This window comes from Leguminivora glycinivorella, chromosome 14 (genome assembly GCF_023078275.1).
Source record: "Leguminivora glycinivorella isolate SPB_JAAS2020 chromosome 14, LegGlyc_1.1, whole genome shotgun sequence".
Classification (NCBI taxonomy): domain Eukaryota; kingdom Metazoa; phylum Arthropoda; class Insecta; order Lepidoptera; family Tortricidae; genus Leguminivora; species Leguminivora glycinivorella.
Window position 1 is genome coordinate 18,574,283 of NC_062984.1, and position 26,760 is coordinate 18,601,042.

At 40.1% G+C, this 26,760-nt stretch overlaps 3 protein-coding genes across 4 annotated transcripts in view; 1 reads left to right on the top strand and 2 right to left on the bottom strand.

Annotated features, from left to right (window-relative positions):
- Window positions 1-11,592, top strand: part of LOC125233689 (peroxidasin-like) — a 51,210-nt gene extending 39,618 nt beyond the window's left edge. For both annotated transcript variants that reach the window (XM_048139772.1, XM_048139773.1), the window contains 10 exons: window positions 4,237-4,362; window positions 4,880-5,219; window positions 5,337-5,556; window positions 5,741-5,918; window positions 6,078-6,205; window positions 6,382-6,564; window positions 6,694-7,021; window positions 7,166-7,297; window positions 7,433-9,229; window positions 9,612-11,592. In XM_048139772.1, the coding sequence (XP_047995729.1) occupies window positions 4,237-4,362; window positions 4,880-5,219; window positions 5,337-5,556; window positions 5,741-5,918; window positions 6,078-6,205; window positions 6,382-6,564; window positions 6,694-7,021; window positions 7,166-7,297; window positions 7,433-9,229; window positions 9,612-9,768 (3,589 nt within the window). In that variant the 3' untranslated portion in view covers window positions 9,769-11,592. The remainder of the gene's footprint in view (window positions 1-4,236; window positions 4,363-4,879; window positions 5,220-5,336; window positions 5,557-5,740; window positions 5,919-6,077; window positions 6,206-6,381; window positions 6,565-6,693; window positions 7,022-7,165; window positions 7,298-7,432; window positions 9,230-9,611) is intronic.
- Window positions 11,593-13,708: 2,116 nt separating this feature from the next.
- On the bottom strand, window positions 13,709-21,879 carry LOC125233690 (inositol monophosphatase 1). The gene is made up of 2 exons (XM_048139774.1): window positions 21,812-21,879; window positions 13,709-16,277 (listed from the first exon to the last, which is right to left on the bottom strand). The coding sequence occupies exon 2, from the start codon at window positions 16,175-16,177 to the stop codon at window positions 15,347-15,349; it is 831 nt and encodes a 276-aa protein (XP_047995731.1). The 5' UTR covers window positions 16,178-16,277; window positions 21,812-21,879; the 3' UTR covers window positions 13,709-15,346.
- Window positions 20,242-26,266, bottom strand: LOC125233089. Its single transcript, XM_048138953.1, has 7 exons — window positions 26,112-26,266; window positions 25,075-25,207; window positions 24,798-24,960; window positions 24,514-24,659; window positions 23,845-23,946; window positions 21,002-21,146; window positions 20,242-20,539 (listed from the first exon to the last, which is right to left on the bottom strand). Exons 1-7 carry the CDS (start codon window positions 26,193-26,195, stop codon window positions 20,242-20,244), a joined length of 1,071 nt encoding a protein of 356 aa, XP_047994910.1. The 5' UTR covers window positions 26,196-26,266.
- Between the last annotated feature and the right edge of the window lie 494 nt (window positions 26,267-26,760).

Below are 26,760 nucleotides of genomic sequence, written 5' to 3' on the forward strand. Positions count from 1 at the left end.
TTTTATTTCAAAAAATGCATTTACGAGAAGATAATCGTTTCTATAAGTAAATTAGGTACCTATGGTAAAGACTTTCAGAATAAAACAAGTCTTGTAGAGAGATATAAGTAGGTAGTGTAGGTTAGAAGCTTACATCGCTAAACCTAAACATATTCTTGTGACAAATGTCTAATCCAATCCAATATTAGTTCACATAAAGAAATAAAATATAACACTATCTACAAATATGTATATGTATACAGGATGTTTACTCAGTTACTTGCAATAATTTAGGGAAAAAATATTTACTGCACAACTTTTACTATGGAACCAACGCTGATTTTTTTAACGACGATAAAAAAAAATTAGACGATAACGACAAATAATGACGAATAACGAAAGCCGAAATAAGAAAAAGGCAAATAACAAAACAAAATTAAATCCGACAAAAACCTCCGACGAATGGGTGACGAAAGCAGAATCGGACGAATTTAAAAACTTGACAAATAAGAGTAAAATATGGGAACCTATCCAAGACGATACCTAAATAAAAATCCTGTTTGTTATTTCGCCGTGTGCCTGCTATACGGCCACAACTCAAAATTTTTAATTTTCTGGATTATTGCAGATTCGTGTTCTAAATTGTTCAATTTACGACCTTATTTCGAGAGCCATAGCAAAAAAGGTCCTTAAGAGCCTTTTTCTCACAAGTGGCCGTATGGAATTGACCATAAATTGTCAGAAGATTCCCTGCAATACGGCCACTTGCCAGTATGTTCGCATGTAAACCGACGGCCGTTTTGAGTTGTGGCTGTATAGCACACGTTTTAAATCTAACTTTTGAGTTGCGTCCTAAAAATTTGAGTGATAATTGCGATAAATCCCTTTAAATATTGTGTCACAGCAGTCAGTATCACACTTTTTATTACAAAATTACCAGCCCGACGCCGAAACTACTACACAAAATGATTAAACAGATCTCAACTTTGTTTTCTTAGAAGCGCGGTTCAATATGGCTCATTACTGAGTTCATAATAATTTTTACCCGTCTGCATTTATTTATCGTATGGCTTACACGTCGTTCTCTACATCAATTATTGAAAAACTAACTTAAGATATTCAACGGCATTTGTCGAAAGTGTCTTAAGATCACCCCTTTTTCCGCTAAACTTGGTTATGGGGCACTCGAAGACTATATGGTGCAACGTCTGATCTGGGTGACCAGTGTGATCACACTAGCACTCCGCAGACTCGCGCCATCCCTATCTGCACCACAGAGATGAGCAGTTTCCGATGCCTGTCCTAAAACGGTTCAGGCTTCTTCTTCTTCTTATCGTGTCGAGGTTCCTTTCTTATACAGTAGATGCCCAATAGGCAGCAGCGACAAGGCGACACCAAACCATCGGTCGGGCCCCAGTATCAACTCGAACAGCTCCTTAGACAGAGCTCTGGCTAACCCAGTCCATTATCCATGCCTCTAAGGGGCTTACTTGTGACCCACTTTCGTGGAATTTAATTGCGGGGGGTAGTCGAGACTTCAGTCTGAGAGCCTTTAGCGCGTCGAGGTCTCGGTGGATGGGTAAACTTGTGTCTGCTCGAATCTTGGAGATTTCACGAAATAGGCACTTTTCTCGGCGGAAGTTTAGAGGTAAAATATGACTCAGCACCGGCAACCAGTGTGTGGGAGTTGGTTTTAGGTAGCCGCTGATGAGTCGCATAGTGTGGTTCAGCTAGGCGTCAACTGCGGTAGTATGGGTGCTGTTCAGCCACACCGCTGAGCAGTAGGTACTCGGCAGAGGAGTAGACTAGGAATAGCGCGTTTGTCCGAAATGTTGCTGCGTTGGCACCGCAGGTAGTTCCAGTAAGCTTCTGAATGATGCTGTTCCGGGTCTTGAACTTCGGAAAGAGGCTGGTGAGGTGTTCCTTGAAATTCAGGCTTCTATCCAGGGTGACTCCAATATCGTAAGCTATAAAGTTTAATTTGTTTCAATTTTAAATAATTAATATTATTTGGTAATGACGAATGGTGGTATAATTTTGATGATTATAAGCTAGTTAGTTACACATAATTATTGCTATCGTTACTGTGATACTGTCAAAGTTCATAAATAAAATTATTTTAACTATTTGGTGTTTTTCATATATATTTGCAAGGTACCTTTATCCAATAATCTCGTTTAATTTTGGACGCATCTCAAAATCTTAAAAAAATGTTTCTGCAATACAGCCATAACTCTAAATACCTGTCTTTCAGGCCTTGTATCTAGAAAAAAAAATTTTTTTCGCGAAAAGTGGCGTGATCTTATGAAAGGTTATATCATTCCGAGTAAAAAAAGTCAAATTTCAAATTTATAGACCTAAAACTCAGGAAGTAAGATCCTATTCAACAGCCTCAACTATACTCTCAAAACTTTGAGACGCGATTTCTCGAAAAAACGGTTTTTTGAATTGTGGCCGTATAGCAGGCACACGGCGATTTTTATTCCTTGAAATACCTATGTTAAATACAGCGTTAATGCAATAATAATCTTGTTGCCATATATCACTATCCATTCAGCACATATCTTTCTCAAAGGTCATCCGACATCCAACATGGGATCCAACATTTCACATTGTCCGAAAGCGTAAAGATCACATTTCAAACAATCAAATTTCATCGCATAAAAGACATCAGACAGAATAATCACTATTGCTATTCATATCGTCCAAAAGCACCCCGAGGCAAATAAAATATTACGACACGCACAACAAAGCGTCATATTATCGAACCTGCGCCGGAGTTGAAAGTGGTTTCACTTTCTCTGCGCGGCGAATTATCATGCGTGCGTTTATCATATTAATTTTCGTGCGGTTACGTAAGAACTGGTTTAGTTTAAACTGGCCAGCTTTCAAAATTTCGATGGTTTGGTTTTCTCGTTGGTTATTTCAGAAATGCTATCTATTATGCTACTATATTCTGTATATTATTCTACTCTTTTATATTAGAAACAGTTGGTGGCACGAAAGGTGCGTGTCTGAAAAAATCATCAATTATTTCTCTAATTACCCCTTCTTCCATTTCGACACTATTTTAAAACAGATTACGGACACAAATCAGCGGCACAACTGAAACTTGGCCATTTTCCTCTGACCGTAATCACTGTAGCGTTGATTTTCTCATTATAAGCTAATTTGGCATTCTCGTGAAACTGCGGTCCCAATTATTATAATTTTAAAGAATAATTCGCTTTCCTAACACACTTCCACGACTTCCGCGTCAGGTGATCTTAAGAATATTTTTGACAACTGATGGGTTTTCACTCTCATTGCTTATGATAATTTGAAAAGTTGTGTCCCACATAGTTCGTCTCGCAAAGTTGGTTGAATAGATTATCTAATGTAGTGTAGATAATAAAGTATTGGATTTATTGGAGTGAGAATGACCGGTCATGTGACATTCATGATCACAAAATCACAATTTCGGATTCCGCGAGGTATCTAACGACTCCTGAGTAGAATATTAATTAAAATTAAGACAAACATGTTGGATCGGCTGAATGAGAAGGAAAGTGCGTAGATTTGTTACAATCGGTGACCGCTGATCGCTTACTATCAGGCGACCAATCTGATCGTTAGCTCCTATCTCATAAAAAAAAAAGGGTCTTGACAGACGGACGGACGGACGGACAGACGGACAACAAAGTGATCCTATAAGGGTTCCGTTTTTTCCTTTTGAGGTACGGAACCCTAAAAATGTCGCAACCGCAATAATAACCTACAATCTAGGATAATCATCTTATCTTGTTAGCTCAACAAGCACTGGAGCGCTTTCTCTATTTGCAGGGGCTCATCTTCTAAGATAGTACTTTTGCTTTATAATAACCTTCCCAAGTTTCAAGTAAATACGAATCTGAATTAGCTTGCGATTTCTACAAACAAGTTACTGCCAAGTTATTTGTGGCTAATAGTTTTATACCTGACTGTACTTTTTCTCATTTACATAGTAATGAAGTGCCTCCCTCTCAAAGGTTTTTCCGATGAACACAAACTCGATGTGTTTGCGTTTTCTGTCATAAAATTCCTTCTGTAACTTTCCTCTGCATCATCAGATCAGCAGTATATCAGCATGCCTAATTGCATTGAAATTGCATAGAAAGTACTCCCAATTTCAGCAGAATCGGATGTTGGAAATTGGTCCATAATCATGTAAGATAAGACCTTATCAAATAAATAAACAATAACCATGATTTTCCTAATTAGAGTGTGTCTTATCCACAGCGGTGATGGCCTGGAGAGCCGCACAGAAGACCCTCAGTTCCCAGCTGCCAGTGCTCTGCGGCAATCACCGCTATTACAGCACTGTCCATTGCGGGGTGCACCTAAATGCCCTCCAGCTTCTAAGAGGTCAGTAGCTAATAATACGTTAATTAGTCTTAACTGACCAATCCATCTCAGTAAAGATGGTCTGGGATAGAGTGCTGTATAAAATGCCTTTCACTTGTGTGTGTCATCATACTTACAACCTGACCCCAAATGAAGGGTGACATTACCTACCATATAGGTAATGCGATTTATGTATGTGCCAGCCAAGGTAAGGTCAACGTTCAAGAGAACAACATCTTATTCGTTGTTCGGTCATTGCTCTAGGACATCAAACAAAAGCCTGAAATCTGTACAGTTCTGTAAAAATTCGCAATAACAACTCTAACACGTTAGGTTATAGAACATGTATTTCAACGTTACAATTTACTTTGCCAACATCTTTCGTTTTATCGATCTGCACGCCTTGTGGTCTCAACACAATAGACTTATAACAATGATGTCACTTCGCTCTAACGGCACTCGACAACAAACTTTTATAAAGCAAATCAGTTATTCAATCTTAGAAACGTTTCTGTCACAATATAACATTCCGTTCCAGGTACCGAACTCATGATGGCACCTGCAACAACGTGAATCGCCCAAGATGGGGTTCTACTATGACCCCCGTCCAACGTTTCCTTCCCCCATCTTACTCCGATGGCATCCAAGCCCCTCGCCGTTCCGTCTTCGGCTCTGCTCTACCTTCAGCCAGAGAGATCAGTTCCACGGTCCACGAAGACCAGCATGTGGAAACACCGGGTATAACGCATCTGCTGATGCAGTGGGGGCAGTTCTTGGATCATGATGTGACGTCGTCGTCACAGTCGCGAGGATTCAACGGCTCGGTGCCGCGGTGCTGTAAAGATGGCGGGCGGGATTTCGTTCCTCGAGAATTCTTGGTGAGTTTTTAGTTTACCAATTTTTGTCTCGAATGCAAAGGAGTACTTTAGATTTAAGACCAAAGTAATGCTCTATTTAGAAACTTCAGAAACTAATTAAAACTTGAAATTTTGCAGCACCCCGAATGCATGCCTATCGAAGTTCCTCCGTCCGATCCATTCTACGGGCCAAAGGGAGTCAGATGTCTGGACTTCGTCCGGTCGTCCCCCGCTCCCCGTGATGACTGTGCCCTGGGCTGGCGTGAGCAGATGAATCAGGTCTCCGCTTACATTGACGGGTCGCCGCTCTATGCCAGCTCGGCGCGACAGTCGGATAAACTGAGACTGTTTAGAAACGGTACGGGGACATTATGTTATGATCTATTAAGATCCCTTGCCAAACCCTAGCTTTCTAAAAGATATGTACGAGACCTTGATATTCAATTGAAAATATCTTCGTACTTAACTCTGCCTGTTAACTATCCATGTAGACATCGAAAAACTCTCTGCTAATAGTGCTAATCATCTTTACATCTCTCCAGGAATGCTCCAGTACGGACGCGTCCAAAACCGCCGTCCATTACTTCCCCCAGAGAGACGAGACGAGCTCTGCCGCGGCGGCGCTGTTTCCTCCGACTGCTTCAAGTCAGGAGACGCCAGGGTCAATGAGCACCCTGGACTGGTCGCCGCTCACATTGTGTGGCTTAGGCAGCATAATAGGTAACATCTAACATATCTTCTGCCAAACTTTTAAGAAATCTGATTGACGGTGCATCAGACAATAGTCTCGTTCATGCTGGCCTTTCTGTGATGTTGTCCAGATTAACTTTGGATGTCAATATACAAAACTAAACCCTACTAAATATGTTTTTCATACAGGATGGCGCAAGAACTGGCGCACCTAAACCCTCACTGGAGCGATGAGAAAGTATACCAGGAAACGCGAAAGATTGTTGGCGCGATGATCCAGCACATCACCTACAGAGAATTCCTCCCAATCGTATTAGGTCAGTCATTGTTAATATCGACATTTCACTCTTTGGACTCGACCTGAAAATGTTCCCATTTTCTCCGCCTTCGGAGGTACCTTTATTAATGCCTAATAGATATAACCAAGACAGTAGACACCCTAGCTAAAGATTTCTGGCTTATAATTCTTACAGTCAAACTATCTTGTTTTCAGGTCAAGAAGTGATGCGCCTGTTCGACTTGGAACCTTTAAAGAAAGGCTACTACAAGGGTTACAGCCCGAAAATCAACCCAAGTCCTGCGAGCTCATTCGGCTCAGCTGCCTTTCGGTTCGGTCATAGCCTGGTGCAGCCTTCCATGGTGCGGTACGACCGGTTTCACAGGCCTATGCAAAACAGTGAGTCTTGGTGTGACAACGTTTTTGTCTTCCATTTACTTCATAAGGCTTGAACCTATTGACTCATTGACATGAAGAGGAGCCGTGACGATTAAGATCAAGCGCTGAGTGTCAAACATTTCTTTACAGATGTCTCTCTCCATAACGAACTCACAAATCCCTCCAATATCTGGAGTATGGGTGCCGTGGACCGACTCCTCCTCGGCATGGTGAACCAGCCAATTCAGAAACGCGACGAGTTCATCACAGAGGAACTGACCAACCACCTTTTCCAAACGCCCTCTTTTGACTTCGGAATGGATCTGGCCGCTATCAATATTCAGAGGGGGAGAGACCATGGAATCGCGCCTTATACTGCTTGGCGGGAGCCGTGTGGGCTGTCGCCAATAAATGAGTTTGAGGACTTGTTTAGAGTGATGTCACCGCGTGCTGTGAGGAGATTGCAGAGTCTATACAGGTACTAAGGATATTATTTAAACTTTTGATCTAAAAGTTGCTGTAAGATGAAATGATCTAAAGGAAAATAGATACCAAACTTATTAAATCCAACATACCTTTTCCTTCACCTAGTTATTTGATTTATTATTTTACTATTTTTTAGGCACGTGGATGACATTGATCTGTTTACGGCAGGCATGTCTGAAAGGCCGGTCGTGGGTGGACTAGTGGGTCCTACGTTTGCCTGCATTATCGCTCAACAGTTCTCAAACCTTCGGAAAGGTGATCGATTCTGGTAAGTGTATCAGGTTAATCAGATCAGTGTAATTTGTTTGTGAGTCAATAAACATACTCGTAAAATAGGTTCCTGAATCATGAGATATTGAAAGAGTACGTAAAATGTGTATATTTAATGCGTATGTTGTTTTAGGTATGAGAATGGAGGCTTCGAATCGTCTTTAACGCCGGCACAATTACAGCAGATACGTAGAATATCGTTCGCCCAAATCTTGTGTCGTACCCTGGACACTATAGACAGCATTCAGCCCTTCGTATTTCTTTCTGCAGACAACACTGACAACGATCGGATATCCTGCCTTAACGGCTTACTGAACAACTTTGATTTATCGCCATGGACTGACGTTAACTCAAGCAATGATATTAGTAAATCTGACGACGAAAGCACTGAACGACCAAACACAAACAGAAAGACTACAACAACCACCAAACGACCTACAACATCTACCAAACGATCTACAACAAAATACTCAACCACAAAAAAGCATCAAAAGTTGACTGGTACTACTAAAACTCCTCAAAAGAAACCAGTTCCTGTTGCAAATAATACTCATAATGCTATAAAACCGAAACCTACACATAGACAAAATAAAACTGACAGCGCAGATGACAAATTGAACACAACATTGACTGACAAAAATGTCATAACGACAACTGAGCAGACTCTACAAAAGATAGATGACAAACTTGACTTTAAAAACAAAAGTCGACGATACGAAGAAGCTGACGCACGGCTCAATTACAATAAACCTACAAAACAATACGGAAATGACTATGACGATGACGAAGAAGTACAAAGTGTACAATCTGTAGTTATAAATAACTTACAACATAAGCGACCCTACAACAGACCGGTAATAGCTGTGACTGAAAACATTGATAAATATACTTACTTGATAAATTACGTGCCTAGATCCACACAGTCCTGGCGAGACACTACAAGAAGAACAACGACAAGACGACCGACTACAAGACGGACGCACGACAGAGACGTAGTGAAAGTAACGTATCAGACTTATGACGACACGTACGGTAGACCTAACAAACCATATTACTTTAACAGATATGACGACAGACATGACAATTACAATAGACAAGATGACAGAAATGACAAATACAAACAAGACGATAGGAATAATAATTACAATAGACAAGACGATAAAAACGACGATTATAATATTAGACTTGAAGACAAAACTGACGACTATAACTACAGAAATAACAAACCTAACACAAACGATGATAATTTTTCTTCTGCTAGATCGAATGACAAATTCCAGACATCTACTACAAATACTGACGCAACTATTGACAAAATCTCCGTAACTGACAAGATTAAACTGACGACTGAAAATCCGTACAAACTAGTTACATTTGGTTATGTAGGCACATACAAAGGCGACATGACAAATAACAAAGGGACAAAAACTGACACAACTCAGACAGTTAGACACGAAGTAATAAGTAAAGACTTCTCAACTTATGAAGACGACAGACTAGATGCGGACGAAAGGAAGAACATGAAACTGTCAACATTTTTCCATTACGAGACTGCGACTAAACCTTACAACAATTTGAGACCGACAAGACGTCACGATGAGGATCAAATACTTGACCTCTCCAAAACGAACAGTAAATATTACTACATTCGGAATGTATTACGAAAATATCCAGATTCAAGTATGACAGACGAGGCAGCAAACAAGACTAAAAGGAAGGAAATACTGAAAGAAAACTATAACAGTCCGGGGCATCCAGTGCCTGTGATGATAGAGGAAAGGTCGTCGGCTGACAAACTGGCGCTCATAGAAGAAACAGAGGAAAAGTCGGCGATCCCAGATCCGGAGAGACTGAGGGTGAAGATCTCCAAGCCGTCAAGTCCGGCAAAGACTCCGTCCGTGGCTTTCCAAGTGATACCCAGTGAAAACAAGTAAGTGGAACACTATCTAAAAGTACAATTCAAAAAATATTAATAAAGCTCACAATCTATCCTTACGTTCTTCTTCTACTGTTATGTGTTGACTTACTTTTACCGTCTCTACTTTTTAAATAATGACTAGAGTCAGCACAATTTACAACAACCACTCATGTCTTATTAAAAATAAATAAATAAATAAATATTATAAGACATTCTTACACAGATTGACTGAGGCCCACGGTAAGCTCAAGAAGGCTTGTGTTGTGGGTACTCAGACAACGATATATATAATATATAAATACTTATATACATAGAAAACGAAACGAAACGACAATAACGAACGACGAAACGATATTAACGAAATATTAAAGAAGCTAATTTTGTTTTGTTTCAGTCCTTCTCAATGGGCGACGTATGAGGAGAAAGACTTGCCCGAGGGTCTGCCACACCGGATGCCTCCGATGAAAATCGACCCGTACGCATTAAAGGAAATCCCCAGACCGTTTGACTTTGGGAACTTAAGGAGGAGACGTCCAGGAAAAAATCACTAGGCCAAACTTTAGCAAATATCCCCCATAAAACTTTACATACTTTTTTATATATTACTGCATAATATTACTGCATTGTAAATAGGTAGTAAATCGCACATAACTTTATTGACAATGTGATTAATATTAATTGAAAGAGAGATGATAAGGCTTAAGAAAATTATTACTCAGTTGCAAGTAACTTGCAAACGATTGAAGACAAAACCTTTATGGACAGTGACATGACTAAAATTGAGCAAACCCACTAGGACCCACTTAGGCAAGGACAACAAATACAAGGAGTGAATGAAAGTATCAATGATGCTCAAGACAACCGTGACATGAATTACAAATTATAAAGACGCACGAGACAGACAATGACTACTGTTTTAAATTTGATCACTAATGATATGTCGAACACGAACTCACTGACGCAATGGACTACGGGACAATGAAGGAAAACAAAGTGGCTTAAATACTGGCAATTAGAGTGACAAATAAATACGAGACGAACAATAACTGACCGACGTGTCTTAAATACAATTGAAACTGACCAAAACGATTTGTATTAAGCGCCCTAAAAACAACTTGTTTAGAATAACCGAAAACTAAACCAGACTAGGACAAACATGACTGATTGACAAAATAATGGAATGTATAAGAAACTAATTAGTAATTTTATAACAAACACAAGACAACTGAAAGGCTGGATAACTAAAATTAGTTTTAGAGAGACTATTAAAGTATCGTGATTGATCGGCTGACAAACAGAAACGTCATTATTGATCTTTTGTATTCACGTTATTCACGTAAATTCAGGAGAATCACGGATGACTTTTACGAGTAAGTTAGTCCAGTCTTAGACTAGACTAGGTAAATTGAGTGTTATATTGTGAGTTAATTAGTGTAATAATTGAGAGTTATAGTATGATACATAGCATTTTGACTGAATAGCACTAGTACATGACCGACATACAATTATATTAGTAGGTAAGACAAGACAGGTATGTAGCTGACTAAAATGCATTTATCAAGGCTGGCCAGTAATGATGAAATGAAGTATTTTTACAATAGATGTCAATTAGGATAGAGCTTGCCTGACTTATATGACTGACAGAATAAACTTACGTGCAGGAGTGACTTAAACGATCTGGTCGAAAATGCTACTATTGATTACCTATAACTAAGAAAAAAAATAACTAAGTAGATAAACCAAATTCGAATAACGCCACTGTCCGACGACAAGTATGACTAAAGACGTGACAGACACAAGACATTAATGACAAAACATTCACAATTAAACTGGCATGACAATTCGACGTTAACTTTGCATCTTAAAAGCAAAAAAAAAATCCTAGGTAAGTTTGTTTTTACTGCAAGACTAGACTGACCTGACTTTAGAACTTGACAATGACTGTTACCCAAGATGACTTTATACGAAACTGACTATTAGTGACAATATCCATGACATTACCAAGAGATGACTGTGATTAATAGTACTGACTTCAATGACGCTTGATTGTAGGGGACAATAATTATATTGACTTATAACTGACATTACCGACTTTGACCGCAACTGATTACCTACTTACCTAATGGCAACTTACTGACAATATATTTTAAATACTGCATGTCGGAAAAGTCTGGCACATCATTTGAAGGGGAGACCCTTAATGCCTATATTTTTCAAAGTTGATGTTTAGCATCATCGATATTTACTATGACTGATAGGTATTGACTAACTGACATTGACTGCAAGACATTGACACAGTAACTGACTAATTGCCAAAAGCTGCAAATGGCACTGAATGACACTTATATCGACTTATAAAATTGATTCAGCCAGCATCGTATCAATCGTATGCCTAGTGCTGACTAGCTGAAATTGACATTGACTGACACCGAGTGATTACAATATAATACTTGATTAGCAGTATCCATCGAACATCGTTTTACTAACATTCACTCTTTTTTGACAGACAACTAACTGACATTGACATGATATTGTTTGACAGTACTACTAGCCACTAGCGAGTCTACGTCGTGACTGGTTTTGACAAACTGCTGGCAGATCTGCTGCGAATGCCAAAATGACATATAACGTTAGGTACTTGTGACTGACACGGACTGTAATACTGGTAGTTTACTTGACTAAGTACTGACAACTGAGCGTCACTGATATTGACTAACTGACATTGAAATTGTTAACTCATACGGACTGACTGAATGCTAGTGAAAGTAGTGAATCTGACAAACGAACTAACCGACAGTGATTTTGACAAACTACTAACTAAACGTTACTGAAAGTATCAATAGGAATAGTATATTGACTAAAACAAAGTAATAACCACAAAATTAAAATTTTGAAAAGCCCCCCACTGCGACATAGTGAACCGATTTTCATGAAACATGGCTAAGAACACTCCCGACTAACTCAGCTTTCATACAAAAAAAACTAAATCGAAATCGGTTCATCCGTTCGGCAGCTACGATGCCATAGACAGACACACACACAGACAGACAGACAAACAGACAGACATACAGACAGACAGACAGACGGATAGACAGACAGACAGACACGTCAAACTTATAACATTATAGCGACGACCGGTCTGGCTCAGTCGGTAGTGACCATGCCTGCTAATCCTCGGTCCTGGGTTCGAATCCCGGCAAGGGCATTTATTTATGTGATGAGCACAGATATTTGTTCCTGAGTCATGGATGTTTCCTATGTCATATAAGTATGTATTTATCTATTTAAGTACGTATATCGTCGCTTAGCACCCATAGTACAAGCTTTGCTTAGTTTGGGGCTAAGTTGATCTGTGTAAGGTGTCCCCACCAATATATTTATTTATTTTATAATTTATAACACCCCGTCGTTTTTGCGTCGGGGGTTAAAAAAGGATTGGTACTAAATCTGACTTACTATATGACTGACTATATAACCGAATATTACAGACTTAAAACTTCTAAGATACTTAAGTGACATAAAAGAATATTGTTATTTACATACACTGCTTAGCCGATAAGTAGTTCATCTGACTAAATGATATGAACTGACACGGACTGACTGACTATTGTTTAATCTGACAAATCTGACAAACAAGGCAAACTGACATTGAAACTTATTGCCGTCAATTTTGATTAACTGGCCCTGATCGTGACACTGACAAATTGACAATAACACTGACTGAAACCGATTCTGACAAACACTGACAGTTACTGACCATCTTTGACCGCATATAATACCGGACACTTGATGTCAATATCCGTCAAGTATAATGGATTATCTGACACAGACTTAACTGATTTGACTAACATTGACAGCCAATCGATAAAACCGACTGACATGTGTGACATTGACCTAAGTAACCGACACTGACACATATAGATATCGACTAACCGACAACTGACGACTACTGACAATGACCGATAAACTGACACATAATTGCCTTACACTGACTGTAAGTTACACTAAATTAAACAGTTACTGACTGACTGAAAATGATACAGACATGACTAATAAAAAAAAAAAAGATATTTATTTACCAACACAGCACAAAATGGACATGTAAGGACTTATAAAAACTTAGTAAGTAAAATTACAGATGTGTGTGCAGTAAAATGGATGAGACAATAAATAGTAGATACAGATTCCGTGTCAGCGCTATACGCTTACAAGCGGAGTCTGAAAACAGCAAACCCGCCTAGCGGGTTGCTATCAGATCAGTTACTGATCTGATAGCAACTGTACATGTCTTAAATAAGTTAAGTAACTGATAACAACGCTGACTTTAACTGTACCGACTGCATTGAGTGATACTAAGGGCCGGTTGCATCAAACCGTCTGTCACCGTTAAAGCGTTCGTAAAATTTTATAGTATGGGAAGTTCCATAGACGTCAGCTGCGTGACGATGATGTGTCTGTCAAATGTGGTTGATGCAACTGGCCCTAAATGTATGTTATATAACCAGAACTGACAGTAAACAGAAACGACAGATAGAGACTGATCAATTTGATTAAACATGAGATTATTAATTTAGTGTAGTAAAAAAATACTCATACTGACACTATTTCTGACATATATGATATCTATGACCTAATAGTTAAACAACGCGACGCAATAGTTAAACTGCGAAACAGTGACCACAACTGACTGTGACTGACTGACCTGTTTTAAGATGAATTACAGGCCATTATTCTATACCCAAATATTTAAGGAATTATTCTTACGAATAACAGTTTAAGTTTATATGGACACTGAATAACGGCCTGTGACTGACAGAGAGTGATCTATATATGACAATATTTTAAATTAGTGTTTAAGCAAATATTGGTTAAGTAGAAAAGTGTAGTTATGAAAGTTCCATATTTATGGAAAAGCAAGGGTTCTAAACTTTTCTATTTAACTGAAAAAATATTTATAATTCGATTATAGAATGTAATTTTATGGTGCAGTCGGCATTTATAAACCCTTAACGTTTTGTTTAAAAGTTAGTAATGGTTATTAGGAAAATAAAATAATAATTGGATTTTTTAATGCTGACTGTACAAATATTTAAAAAGAGCAACGAATTTATTAACATTTACTTATAATGATAATGAATCTCAGTATAGTTACGTAATTTGATTTACTTAGTAAGATAAAACATGATGTTTTGGTTCTGATAATGAAACTAACCACCGATGTTTCTATAAGTGTGTGTACTCGTAAACAGTTTGTTATCAATTTATCATAGATACGAACCTTGTTTTATGTAAACATATAAAGTACAGAATATTACTAAACAAAATGTGAAACATTGATTTTTCTACTTATTTTTGAATATTATGTTGATGTTTGCTTATTATAGTTTTGAAGTAAATAAAAGTTAATAAAAATTTACATCTTTTATTACATCACAATACAATTATACATTTTTGTATGCTTATAATTTCTAAATCATATACTAGTATGTGTGGTACTTCAATGATATATTAAATCCATAACAATAAATAGCCAAATATAGTAAAATTAAAGTAACATATTAATATTTTTAAGATTTTTTTTTATTGTTTCGTTTTATTTTTGTTTATTTAAAGTACTTATTAATTCTTTATTTTTGACTTGTGTAATTGATAAATATAGTTTACAACCAGTTACAGGTTTATAAGTAAATCTCTTACAATATCATCTTATAAATCTGAGGTCTTAAAACATTTATACTTTTGGCATGATTTTGGTTCATTACATTTACAGTCATTTATTACCAGTCACTAACAAATAGTGATCTAAATAAATATTATTCTAAATGCTTATTTATTTAAGTACAATGAACTCTATAACAGACTAGTCACATCAACAATAAAAATATATTAAATTAATGATCATTTCTAATAAATATGGTAAACAAATATTTTTACGCATGAAAAATAAATATGGTAAACTGCATTCTTTACTAGGAGTCAAGTAACTGAATACATAAAAATTCCAGCAAGTTTTAGGTTGTTTTCCAGAGAATGTTGGATGGTCCATGATATTGAACAAAGACCTTTAAGTACTTTAAATTTACTAAGCAACTTAACATCAAAGTTGAGACTCAAATTACACCGATATATTTAATCCCTCTCAGGATAAAACTGAGACAAATTTTTGGCCATTTCTTGTGCCAGCTCTTCAGTGCTCGCACACAAAACTCTGCGTGACAGCACATCAAAGGGGCCCCCTGCGGGGTCAATACAAACACCACCTGCTTCCCGGACAATAATGTCACCAGCAGCTACATCCCATGCGTGAATACCAAATTCAAAGTTAAGATCAGCTCCTCCCATCGCCACCATGCACATATTCAAGGCAGCAGATCCCAATGTTCTAATCCCATGGGCCTTAGTAACAATCATTTTAAAATTTTCAAAAAGAACTTTCTGTCTTTCAGGGTCTCGACTTGTACCAGGCTCTGTCATGATCAAAGCTTTACTCAACTCCTTAGTTTGAGACACATGTATCTGCCGCCCATTATAAAATGCACCATTACCTTTTTTTGCTGTGAACAACTGCTCCAGAATAGGATTGTATACTATACCAGCTACTGCTTCCTTGTTGATAAGAAGTCCCAAAGAGATGCAGCTGTGTGGAAACCCGTGGACAAAATTCATAGTTCCGTCGACTGGATCGATGACCCATGTAGGCGCATCGGTTAGCTCGCATTTCGCGCCGTCAGACACCGCTTCCTCGCCGATAAACTTATGATCGGCATATAATTTTGAAAGCCCTCCCACCAAAGTTTCTTCTACCTTTTTATCTATTTCTGTTACAAAATCGATATCGCACGACTTCAATACAAATTCCTTGCATCCAGTAATATGATCTTTTATAAGGTTTCCGCAAGTTTTAACCAAAGACAGCGCCGACTCGAAGTATTCGTCGACTAAAGCAGACTGATCTGCCATCGTGCAAAAGTGGTTGTGGTACGGTTTAAAAACAAACCCTACAGCACAACTCAGTACTCGTTTAGAACAAGTTAATTGAATTATAATGTTAGATAAATAAATTCTGATCAGTTCAGTTCAGTTTTTAGTTCTCATGGCATCTGTCCATTGGGACAATTTCGCCAGCGTCTAGGTTGTGGGAGCAGAGAATTCCTTTGAAGGTCTTGATCGTTTTCTATCGAGTTCTTGATCGGTTGAGAGAGCTATAATCCTAAGGGAGGAAAAAAAAGAAAAGAGCCAGAGTTATATAGAGGGAGAGTTGGAGCCCTTGGGGCAATAACTTAAATATTTTTAGTTACTCGAAAGAGAGAGGGAACAATATATCATGAGAAAGAGAACTGAGTATTCATAGTTTGATATTAAAGTCTGCCATGAATTTAGCCAGAACACAGACAAAGGGAGAGTTCGTCAAGGACAGAAGGTAGTTCATATTGACCGGTCTTTGAATATAGTCAGGAAGAAAATCGTATAAACTGGCATGAATATTAGGGCAGTTGAAAAATATGTGATCAATAGTTCCCTCTTCAAGACCACACTCACATATAGAGTGATCCAGTATATGGATTTTAGCCAGCCAAGCAGGGCAAGAGTTGTGGCCCAAACGAAGACGAATGATAGAAGATGTAATGACTTTGGAGAATTTATGAAATCTAAAGAACCATGGTCTAACAAGAATATTGGGTTGAATACTATGATATCGACTTCCAGAGGATTGACTAGTAATCTTCCACTCCTCATTCCAGAGTCTGTTGAGGTCTGTTTTAGCAGTATTACGAAGGTCCTGCATATAGCAAGTGGGGTGAGAAGAGGGGCAACCAATGTCTATAGCTTGTTTAGCACAAGCATCAGCCTGTTCATTGCCATCTATTGCACTGTGACTAGGAATCCAAGCAATAGTGACTTCCAAACCAAGAAGAGAGCATTGATGAAGGGACTGTCTAGTCCTGAGGGTGATAGTGAGGTTATCCTTTGATCGGAGAGGGAATTTATGTAAGTCTTGAAGACAGCTGAGGGAGTCTGAAAGTATTAGAGCCTTTGGGATTTTATGGGATAGGATGAATGAGACTGCTTCATAAATTGCTACAGCTTCTCCTGTAAACACCGATGAGGGAGAAGGAATTTTGAAGCTTAAGATTAATTTATAGCGAGGGATCCAAACAGCAGATCCAACAGGACCATTCCGCGAAAGTTTCGAAGCATCTGTATAGACTGGAAGATAATCATGCCATTTTTCGTCTAAAAGTTTTAAGAAGATATTATTAGCATTAGGACAATTCTTGTTGATGCCCAAGGAAAATATAATATTTGGACGAAATACTAGGGAATCATAATCAAGTAGAAAGACCGGATTACCTGGAGAAGTCCACATAGGAGTGGAATCAAGTAATTTCTGGAAACTTTTAACCAGGCAGGGAAGATCTTTATGAGTCCAATAGTCAGAGGTTGGGATAATGTTAATCAGATTGTTAAGATGAACCAAAAGAGGGTGAGTTGATAGTTGAGCAGCTCTGAAAAAAAACCGGTCTGATAAAAACTGCCGCCGAAGGCTTAATGGGGGTTCAAGGCATTCAACTTGAAGAGCATTAGAGGGAGAGGAACGCATGGCTCCACAAATGATACGAAGACATCTCGATTGAATCTTAACAAGTAGGGAAAGGGCAGCCTTGTTACAAGGTTCTAATAGGAATGAGCCGTAATCAAAATGACTCCGGATGATAGCATTATATAAAATCTTTTGAGTCATAGGATGGGAACCCCACCAAGCCCCAGAAAGCGATCTCAAAACATTCACCCCTCTTTCACATTTTTTTTTAAGGTAATTAAGGTGAGGAATACCTGTGAGACGAGAGTCCAGGAAAAGTCCCAGAAATTTGACAGACTCCAATACAGGGATCACTTCGTCATTAAGAGTTATCTCTATATAAGGAGATTGATATTTACGAGTAAAAACAACAACCGAGCTTTTTGCAGCTGAGAGGGATAAGCCATGATCTGACAGCCAGTTGTTGAGGTAGAAAAGAGCGGAATTTAAAGCTACTGTACAGTCAGAAATATCCTTGGAAGCAAAATAAAGAGCGATATCATCCGCATATTGAAGAATGTCGCAAAAGCAGTTAACAGATTTATCTAGATCAGAAGTGTAAAGGCTGTATAGAATGGGGCTTAATACAGAACCCTGAGGAAGTCCCTTCCAGACATTTCTGGGGGAAAGAAGAGATCCCTGGTGACGAATGTAAATCAACCGGTCCATGAGGAGATTACAAATGACATTGACCATTCTTGCCGGCAAACTCAGATGTAGCATTTTCTGCCTGAGTAGCGGAAGCTGGACGTTGTCATAGGCAGAGGTTACATCAAGAAAAACCCCCACCAGAAATTCTCGTCTTGAGTATGCTAAACGGATATCCGTGGTAAGGATACTTAAACTGTCCATAGTACCCATTCCTCTACGAAAGCCAAATTGAGAGGAGGAAATAATCCCTTTGGATTCTAGAATCCATTCAAGTCTATTTTTCACAAGATGTTCCAAGATTTTAGCTAATACAGAGGAAAGGGCTATGGGTCTATACGACATAGCATCGCTAGGGTCTTTGCCCGGTTTAAGAATAGGTATAATTATTTGTTTTTTCCAAGTGTCCGGAACGGTCCCTGATGAATAAATTTTATTCATGATGGAAAGTAAAATTGCTTTAGCAGGGTCAGGGCAGTGCTGGATTAAAGAATAGGAAATGCCATCAATACCAGGTGAAGAGTCCCGGAGGTGTTCTAATACAGAGACTAGCTCTGAGAAGGAGAACGGTTCATCCATTTTATCGGAAGAATGAGAAGAAACAGGGAAGGCAGAAGGAATAGCATCTTGGGAAGGCACTGAAGGGGGGGCCAGTCTATCAACAAAATCTTCAATCCACCCAGAAGAATTATTAGACAAAGGATTAGTATGAGGCAGAGAACTGCGGAAACGCTTTATATTTTTCCATACCAAAGATGGCGGAGAGCGAGGGGATAAACTTTCACAAAAACGGGTCCACCCAAGGCGTTTTTTGGAGGACAGAAGGCGCTTAGTCTGGGCCTTGATAGATTGGAATTCTAGGTATTTCTCTAAGCAAGTAAGGTCACTAGAAAATGCATCCTCTGCCATATTGCGTTTTTTGACAGCCTCGGTACAATCAGAGTCCCACCATGGAGGGGAGGATAATTTGCCCTTGAAAGAATTTTTTAAAGGGATGCAGGCATCTGCTGCCTTAAGAATGACCTTCATAAATTCAAAGTATAAATCTATAAAGTTGTCATCTAGGACAGGAGGGAAGGACCCAATATCCATAGAGACCATGGAAGAAAATTCAGGCCAATCAGCTTTATCCAGTCTATATTTTAGAAGAGGAGGGGAGGAGTTAAGAGGGGAAGAGGAAGCAGAAGGCTGGGAAATTAAAATAGGTAGGTGATCACTTCCATAGGAGTACGGGAGAACTTCCCATGAAAATCGCGTGGCTAGAGCCGGAGAAGACAGTGTGAGGTCTACATGACTAGAATTCTGTGTAGGAGGGGTTCTCCTTGTAGGTGAGCCATCATTTAGTAAGCACAGGTTGGTTTCATCGAGCAACATCAGCAATCGAGGAGAGATGGAATCGGAATAATTTGAGCCCCACATGGTATTATGACAATTAAAGTCGCCCATCACTATCAATGAACCGGGCAAAGACACAAGAATAGACTCTAATTCCGAAATAAGATGACAATTTGGGTGAGGGATATATAAAGAGACAAAAGTTAAACCCATGACTTTACATGCTGTAATTTTTAATCCATCCGAGTGCTGAGGAAGGTTGATGGAAGAAAAGGTGAGAGAGTGTTTAATAAAAAGGGCACAACCACCCTTACCATTTGCATTGTCGTCTCTGAGACATGAAAAGCCGGGAATCCGGAAGGAAGAGCCAGGCCTTAACCAGGTCTCAGAGACAGCAATAACAGACAGATTGTATTTATTAACTAAGGAGCATAAATCAGATTTTTTATTTCGGATGCTTCTAACATTCCATTGAAGGATCGCCGTAATAGCCATTTTTGCACGAATTAACTAATGAGGTGAGTTGTTCCACCATGGTGAAGACATTGTTCGGTAGACCGTCCGACCAACGGCGAATGAGGTCCATAAGAGCGGCCATTAAAATATTGAGTATGTTATCATTAGGAGTATAATCATTATTAAGGCAGCAGCCGTTTCCCTGAGATGGAGAGGGAGTCCTCGTGATGTTGTCGTGAGCGGACCTATCATAACTTTTGCCTGGGGATGGGGGGGGACGCCGAGGGGTAAATACAGTTTTCCTGTAGGACACATGGTTAGAAGGGAAAGCGGAAGATTGAGGAGGATTGATATCAACCGGAGGGGAACGGGGCTGGGATGGGCGGACAGAATCAGCAAATGAACGCTGGACAGGCCGGAACCGGCGGGAAGCTTCGGTATATGAAATGTTATGCTCTGACATAACCATTTTAATGGATTTCTGTCGACCATGTTCTGGGCAAGAAGGATTAGTGGCCGAATGAGGGCCGCTGCAGAATAGGCATGTAGCTTGTTCCAGGGGAACTACACAAGATTCGCCCTCATGGGGTTGAGCGCATTTAAAGCATCTAGGTTTAGACCTACAGGAAATCTTAATGTGGCCAAAGCGACAACAACGGTTACATTGAATGGTGGGAAGTTGATAAATGTCCACAGACAGCGCGGTAAAGTAACAGAAAACCTTATCTGGGAGGGATTGGCCAAGGAAAGTAAGAGCTACTGACTGGGTGGGGATCCATTTCGTCACACCATCATCGATGATTTTTCTATTCAGGCGACGAGCCTTTATTACTTTGATGCCCGTAGGGCAGTCAACGCAGTTGACAAGGTCCTCAAGTGTCCAGTCAATGGGAATGTTCCTGACTAACCCTGTACGGGTAACGTTAAATAAGGGAATGGAGCCAGTATATTGATTGTTGTCCTTAAGAAAGGAACCGTTTAGGAAGTTGTTGGCCGAGACAGCATCATCAAATGTGACAGTAAGGCGACTACGTCCACTGGAAACAATGCCCCCCTTGCTTATGCCCTTGATCTTATTGACAAACATTTGCTGGGCAAAGTTCAAAATTTTGAATGGAGATCCATTTGCGTCCGCCTTGTGGATTTGCACGATAAATGGGCCCGAATCGGAGGGGCTGTAATTAATTTTAGTACCAGGGGCATATTCCGGTCTTGTGTAAGTATGTTGAACCGAGGCGGAAGCAGGGGTTTTATCGTTTCTCTTTTGAAGAGAGGAATTAGAATCGTCATCCAATTTGCGCTTTTCGGATTGGCTCATGTGAGCGTCATCGGGCAAGGGAACCAAAGATGGCGGCAAAGAAACACCGCCGCCCCCATCCGGGGGCTCCTCGTCGGGCATCTCCCAATAAATAAATAAAGGAAACTTACAGACCCGATGAAAAACAGCAATCACATACACAAAAAACCACACAACACGACCCGGAAAACACAACGAAACACAGAAAAAGGCTATTAAATAGCAGAGGAAATCACGAGCACTACCAGCAGGCGGAAAGACGCTACCGGAAGTCTAAATTCTGATTACTTTTGTAAAACACACAATTTCAACAATTCGACACTTTTGACATTGACAGCAATGACCTTCAAATTATTAATTTTAAATTACGTTCCAAAACACGCATAGTAAGTGAAAGCTCTAATAAGTATTGTTTGTCATTTTATTTATAAACTGTTTAATTGTTGAAATTTTATTGTTACCACATTGTTACCACGGAAGTATAACTAAAGCAAAGAATATAATACTCACTAGGAGAAGAACACCAACTTCATACAAAAAAATGTCCCCTGCCAATCACACACACACGCACACACACACACTTACACACATTCACACGTTTATACTAGTAGCGGTCACAATCAAATTCCAACGGACATTTGGAACTAAAATTGACAACCGGTTTAGCGCATGCGCATGCATTGTCTAAAATGTCTAAATCTGCGTCCGCGGTTGCGCGACGGCAGACGTCCGCGTAGTATGTTCCTAGCCTAGCTTTACAAGGGGTCTTATCTTACTAGGCAGAGAGTTAACAGGCCTTGTTTATGTCTAGTAGCCTATTGTTATATATTTGTGTCTAGTAGCCTATTGTTAAGCTAGGAACATACTACGCCCCCCCCCTAGGGTGCCCACCTTGCCGTGGTGGGGGGGCTTAGTAACCGTGGACTGGTCACCCACGGTGAAGCTAAGAGGTACCCAGGGCCGGCCGGTTTGGGGAGCTGGCTGGCCCGAGGTGGTCGCTCTAAGTGGGCTTGTAAAGCCCACTTAAGACGCGTCTGGGAGGACTGCGGTGGGAGGGAAGATCCGGCAGTATGGGATGCCGCTCTGTGCCCTCCCACGGTAGCCGAGTTGGGATCGCAGGGGGAGAGGCGTGATGGTATAACGGTGCGCCACTCTCCCTACCCCCTGCGACCTTGGCGGGGCTGCTCCGCTGTAGCGGAATTGGTGGGGCCGCAAGGGAAGAGGAGTGCCGGTATTACGGTGCGCCGTTCTCCCTATCCTTTGCGGTCGACTTGGTTAGCGGTGGAACCAAAGACCATTTCCACCGCTGGGCGCCGGAACATTCTGGCGCCCATGGCCTCTTTGTGGCGGACTCGAGGGGGTCCGTCACTGTACCTATAAGCGGCCGAGGAGGAAGGTGCGCCCTGTCATCCGGCTATCCACTCACTGTGGAGGGCCTTTGGGCATCCGCGGAGAAGCTGCACGTGGGCGGCTGCCACCGGGGTCGCCGTTGTGAGCGCAAGTGTTCCGGTAACCCCGCCAACAAAGCGGCGAGGTGGCATGTGGGGGGGTTTTTAGTGGGTAGGTATACCGTGGCCTCATTAGCCAATACGGGAGTCCCACATAACCACTAGGGTCCCCCCTCGCACCCTAGTGGTATGCGGAACGCATCCCCCCCCCCCCCCCAAAGAAAAAAAAAAGGAACATACTACGCGGACGTCCGCGGTCGCGCGACCGCAAGTAAAGCAATAATTGAAGCAATAATATGCAATTGAAGGATAAATAAATAAAATCTACATGTTTGTGTACTTATTACACTTGACATTTTGTATTCACTGCCAGTCAAACATAGGTAGAAGATCTGAAATGAGTCCAGCAGTTGGATGGTGCATCAAGAATTTTTTCTATAAGTATGTATGATATTGATTTAAAGAAAAATTCATTTCTACTTAACCAAACATTCACAAGCTTCTTTGACCAGTCTCCTCAAAAGAAGTTGTTTTTTTTTCTTTAAAAAAATTATAATTATGTAGTTTGAAACTGTCGACTAGACGTGACGGGGCGCGAGAGTACCTATAAATTAGATAAGAAATAACCAAGGATCACAAAGGAGTAACGACGCGATATCCTTATCTTTCCTACTGTAACTATCTTCTATATCCTGCAGCCTCCTCCCGTTCGTTTCAGGTAGTATAAACGTGAGAACAATAGCACATACTCCAGTTACACCGGCATAAGTACTGTACATTACCGGTTCTCCGGACAATAACAAGTCAGGGGTCACTTTAACGCATACAGAGAGTAAGCCGAAACATATAACACCACTTAAACCAGATCCTACACCTCTCACCTTAGTAGGATACAGTTCCGCTATAAAAGACCATCCTAAACTGGCTATAGCGCTGGCTATAGATATGTACAACAGAAAAAGTGCTAAAGGCAAAATATATAAGTTTTTATAAACCCCGCAAATCCCTAAACCTAACAGAACAACAGTTGTCCCGTAAGCAGCAGCTACAAACGTTAATTTACGACGCATTTTCTGACCAAACAAGCAAACTATAATACTTACGAATATTCTTATCAAATCTATCACCATTATAAGATAGAATGTTGCTATCTGGATTTCGCCAAACATACCTCTTAATAAATCGTAAGCGTAAAATGGAAATGCGTTCACACCGCACATTTGAATTGTCATGAAGATGAAAACGACGGCTATAGTTGGTCTTATAAATGAGCTACTGCGCAAAGTTTCGAACAGTTCTTTTGCATTGAATGTAGAAGTTTTCCCTCTGTGTTTTTCGATCACATATTGCAGCTCGCTTTCTGCTGCTGCCCCGCTTCCTCTAAACCACCTAAAACTTTTAATACCTTCCTCCTCCCTTCCTCGAGCTATCAGCCAATAAGGGCTTTCTTTTATAAAGTAGAGCATCGCACACATCATTGTACTGGGCGCAACACATACCAAAAGCGACGTCCTCCAGTAAATGAATGAACCTATGACATGGCTTAGGAGTACTCCTAATGTTAATGCTACAGATGGGAAAAGGAGTATGATGCCTCTGTATTTTGGGTCGCTTATTTCTCCTAAATAGATTATGGCGGTTGGACGGATGGCGCCGAAACTTAAACCAGTGAGGAACCTGAAAATAAATAATCTTGTAAGTTGTGCATTGCATGTCTAATCATCTACACTTAAAATTTTTCTATCGACTAATGCGCGGTTAAGCTATATTACCAAGTGTTAATGATTTTTATAAACAACGCCAAAACGCACTGACCTGCCAACCATCATTGTAGAGAAGTCGTCAGCAAACGCCATAACCAGCCATCCGACCATGAAAGGGAAGGCCAGGATGATATGAACAATTCTCCTTCCCAAGCTATCCAGCAGAGTTCCGACGCACACGCAGCCCAGGATCGAGGAAATTGGAGCTAGGGATGCTGAAAACATCATTCATTGCATGAAGTGCAGAGCGCAATGAGAAATGGCTTAACTTCTTGTAATTATGTGGATTATTATTGTGATGATCGCGACGTAGTATTTAAAGAACTAACCTATCCAAGATCCAAGTTCTGACCCCCAGGAGAGGGAGGAATCCTGCGCCAGCTCCGGGAGCAGAACGGCACTGATGCCATTAGTCAGGCCCGCAGACAAGTATAGGAGGCATGACGCGACAGTTGCCAGCACCTACAATAGTTTTCACAGCATATGCACAGCCTAGCAATAAAAGAGAAAAAAATAATAGGGGCGCTAGTCTGTCAACGGTTTTGCAAGTGGAAACTACTGACACTTTTGTATTAGAACAGTTCAATCTCTACTCCTTTTGCCGAGCTAAATTTTTTAATTTACCTTTATAAACATAAACGTAACCTCCTCACGATCACTTTATGACTTCTGTAACGAGTAAAACACGACAGCAATGAAACTGCTTCATATCTTGGATTTAATATGAAGAATTTTTTTTGGCAAATTCGATTGCGTTATATTAGAGGTACAAAAGTCTACTACCTCATATATCCATCATCAGACCATCAGTTTCATCGTCATTATAATATTGCAATGATCTGTGCGTAACCGAATGCACAAACGCTTCACGAAACGCTACGCACACAGTCTTCCATAATATACATACATATGGCACAATTTCAAGTATTTCAACATAATGGATAATAATAGAGCCAAGGGAGATAAAACTAAAGCCTCCGCCACACAAAGTGTTTTGATAGCGTAGCGTTAGCGGAGCGCAATGATAGCGGTGCGCCGGACGAACGCTGGCGTTCCGCTCGCAGTCCGCGTGCAATCCGCGCTCGTTAGTTCCCGCCGGCGACCGCTGGGCGCAACGCCAGCGTTCGTCCGGCGCACCGCTATCATTGCGCTCCGCTGACGCTCCGCTAACGCTCCGCCTACGCTCCGCTAACACTCCGCCTACGCTCCGCTAACGCTCCGCCTACGCTCTCAAAACGCGCATATGTGGCCGAGCTTTAAATGTACCTATGCCCCTCCCCTTGGCATATGTACCATGATTCAATATTTGTATCCTGCTTGCACAAGCAAATTCTATTTACATTTAGGTATATAAAGCTGTACTCACCTGTTTGTATAAATGCCGAGAATCTTGAATGTCATTATTTTTTATTCCCAACACAAATATTTTATTTGTTTTCAAAATTTTCATTACAACTCAAATGCTTTTTTACACTCATATGTAAAAATAGGAATAAAATTAAAAAATGAACAGCCGTTTTATTCTTGTACTTATACCGTAGTTTTTTGTTAAACAGCCACGCGTGACTAAGCCTTGTTGAAAACTAAATTATTTTTTTATTGCTCGCTCAGATATTTTAGTTAGTCTGAAATGTAATACTGAATTCGTGATTTAACTAAGACCAGTGCATTTGCTGGTATGACATACCTACAGATTTGACGAATTGCCAATGCGAAGATAGTTTCTTCAAGCAACAACTTATGCTCTTTTGAATAAGTATTTGTTTTACAACAGGGTAAAATTGTTTGTACCACACCAACTGGTAAAGGCTGTTTTTACACTATTTGAAAACAGATAGCAAAATTGCATTTTATCCACAAGAGTGCAAGGTAATCACGGTCTATATCCCGGTCAATATAAGTCTAATGAAAATAACCGTGAATCATACAAAACTCTTAATTTCATACAAATTTTAACTTGATGTCTTGAACTGGCTGGTAGAATTTACCTGAAAATGATGATTTTGAATCATAAA

Bases quoted from the DNA above. Each gene is read 5' to 3' on its own strand.
- LOC125233690 (XM_048139774.1), bottom strand. From the start codon at position 16,177: ATGGCAGATCAGTCTGCTTTAGTCGACGAATACTTCGAGTCGGCGCTG.
- LOC125233089 (XM_048138953.1), bottom strand. From the start codon at position 26,195: ATGAAAATTTTGAAAACAAATAAAATATTTGTGTTGGGAATAAAAAAT. The intron at 25,208-26,111 runs GTGAGTACAGCT...AAACTATTGTAG, and splicing joins CTCGGCATTTATACAAACAG to GTGCTGGCAACTGTCGCGTC. The intron at 24,660-24,797 runs GTCAGTGCGTTT...ATTTATTTTCAG, and splicing joins TCTACAATGATGGTTGGCAG to GTTCCTCACTGGTTTAAGTT.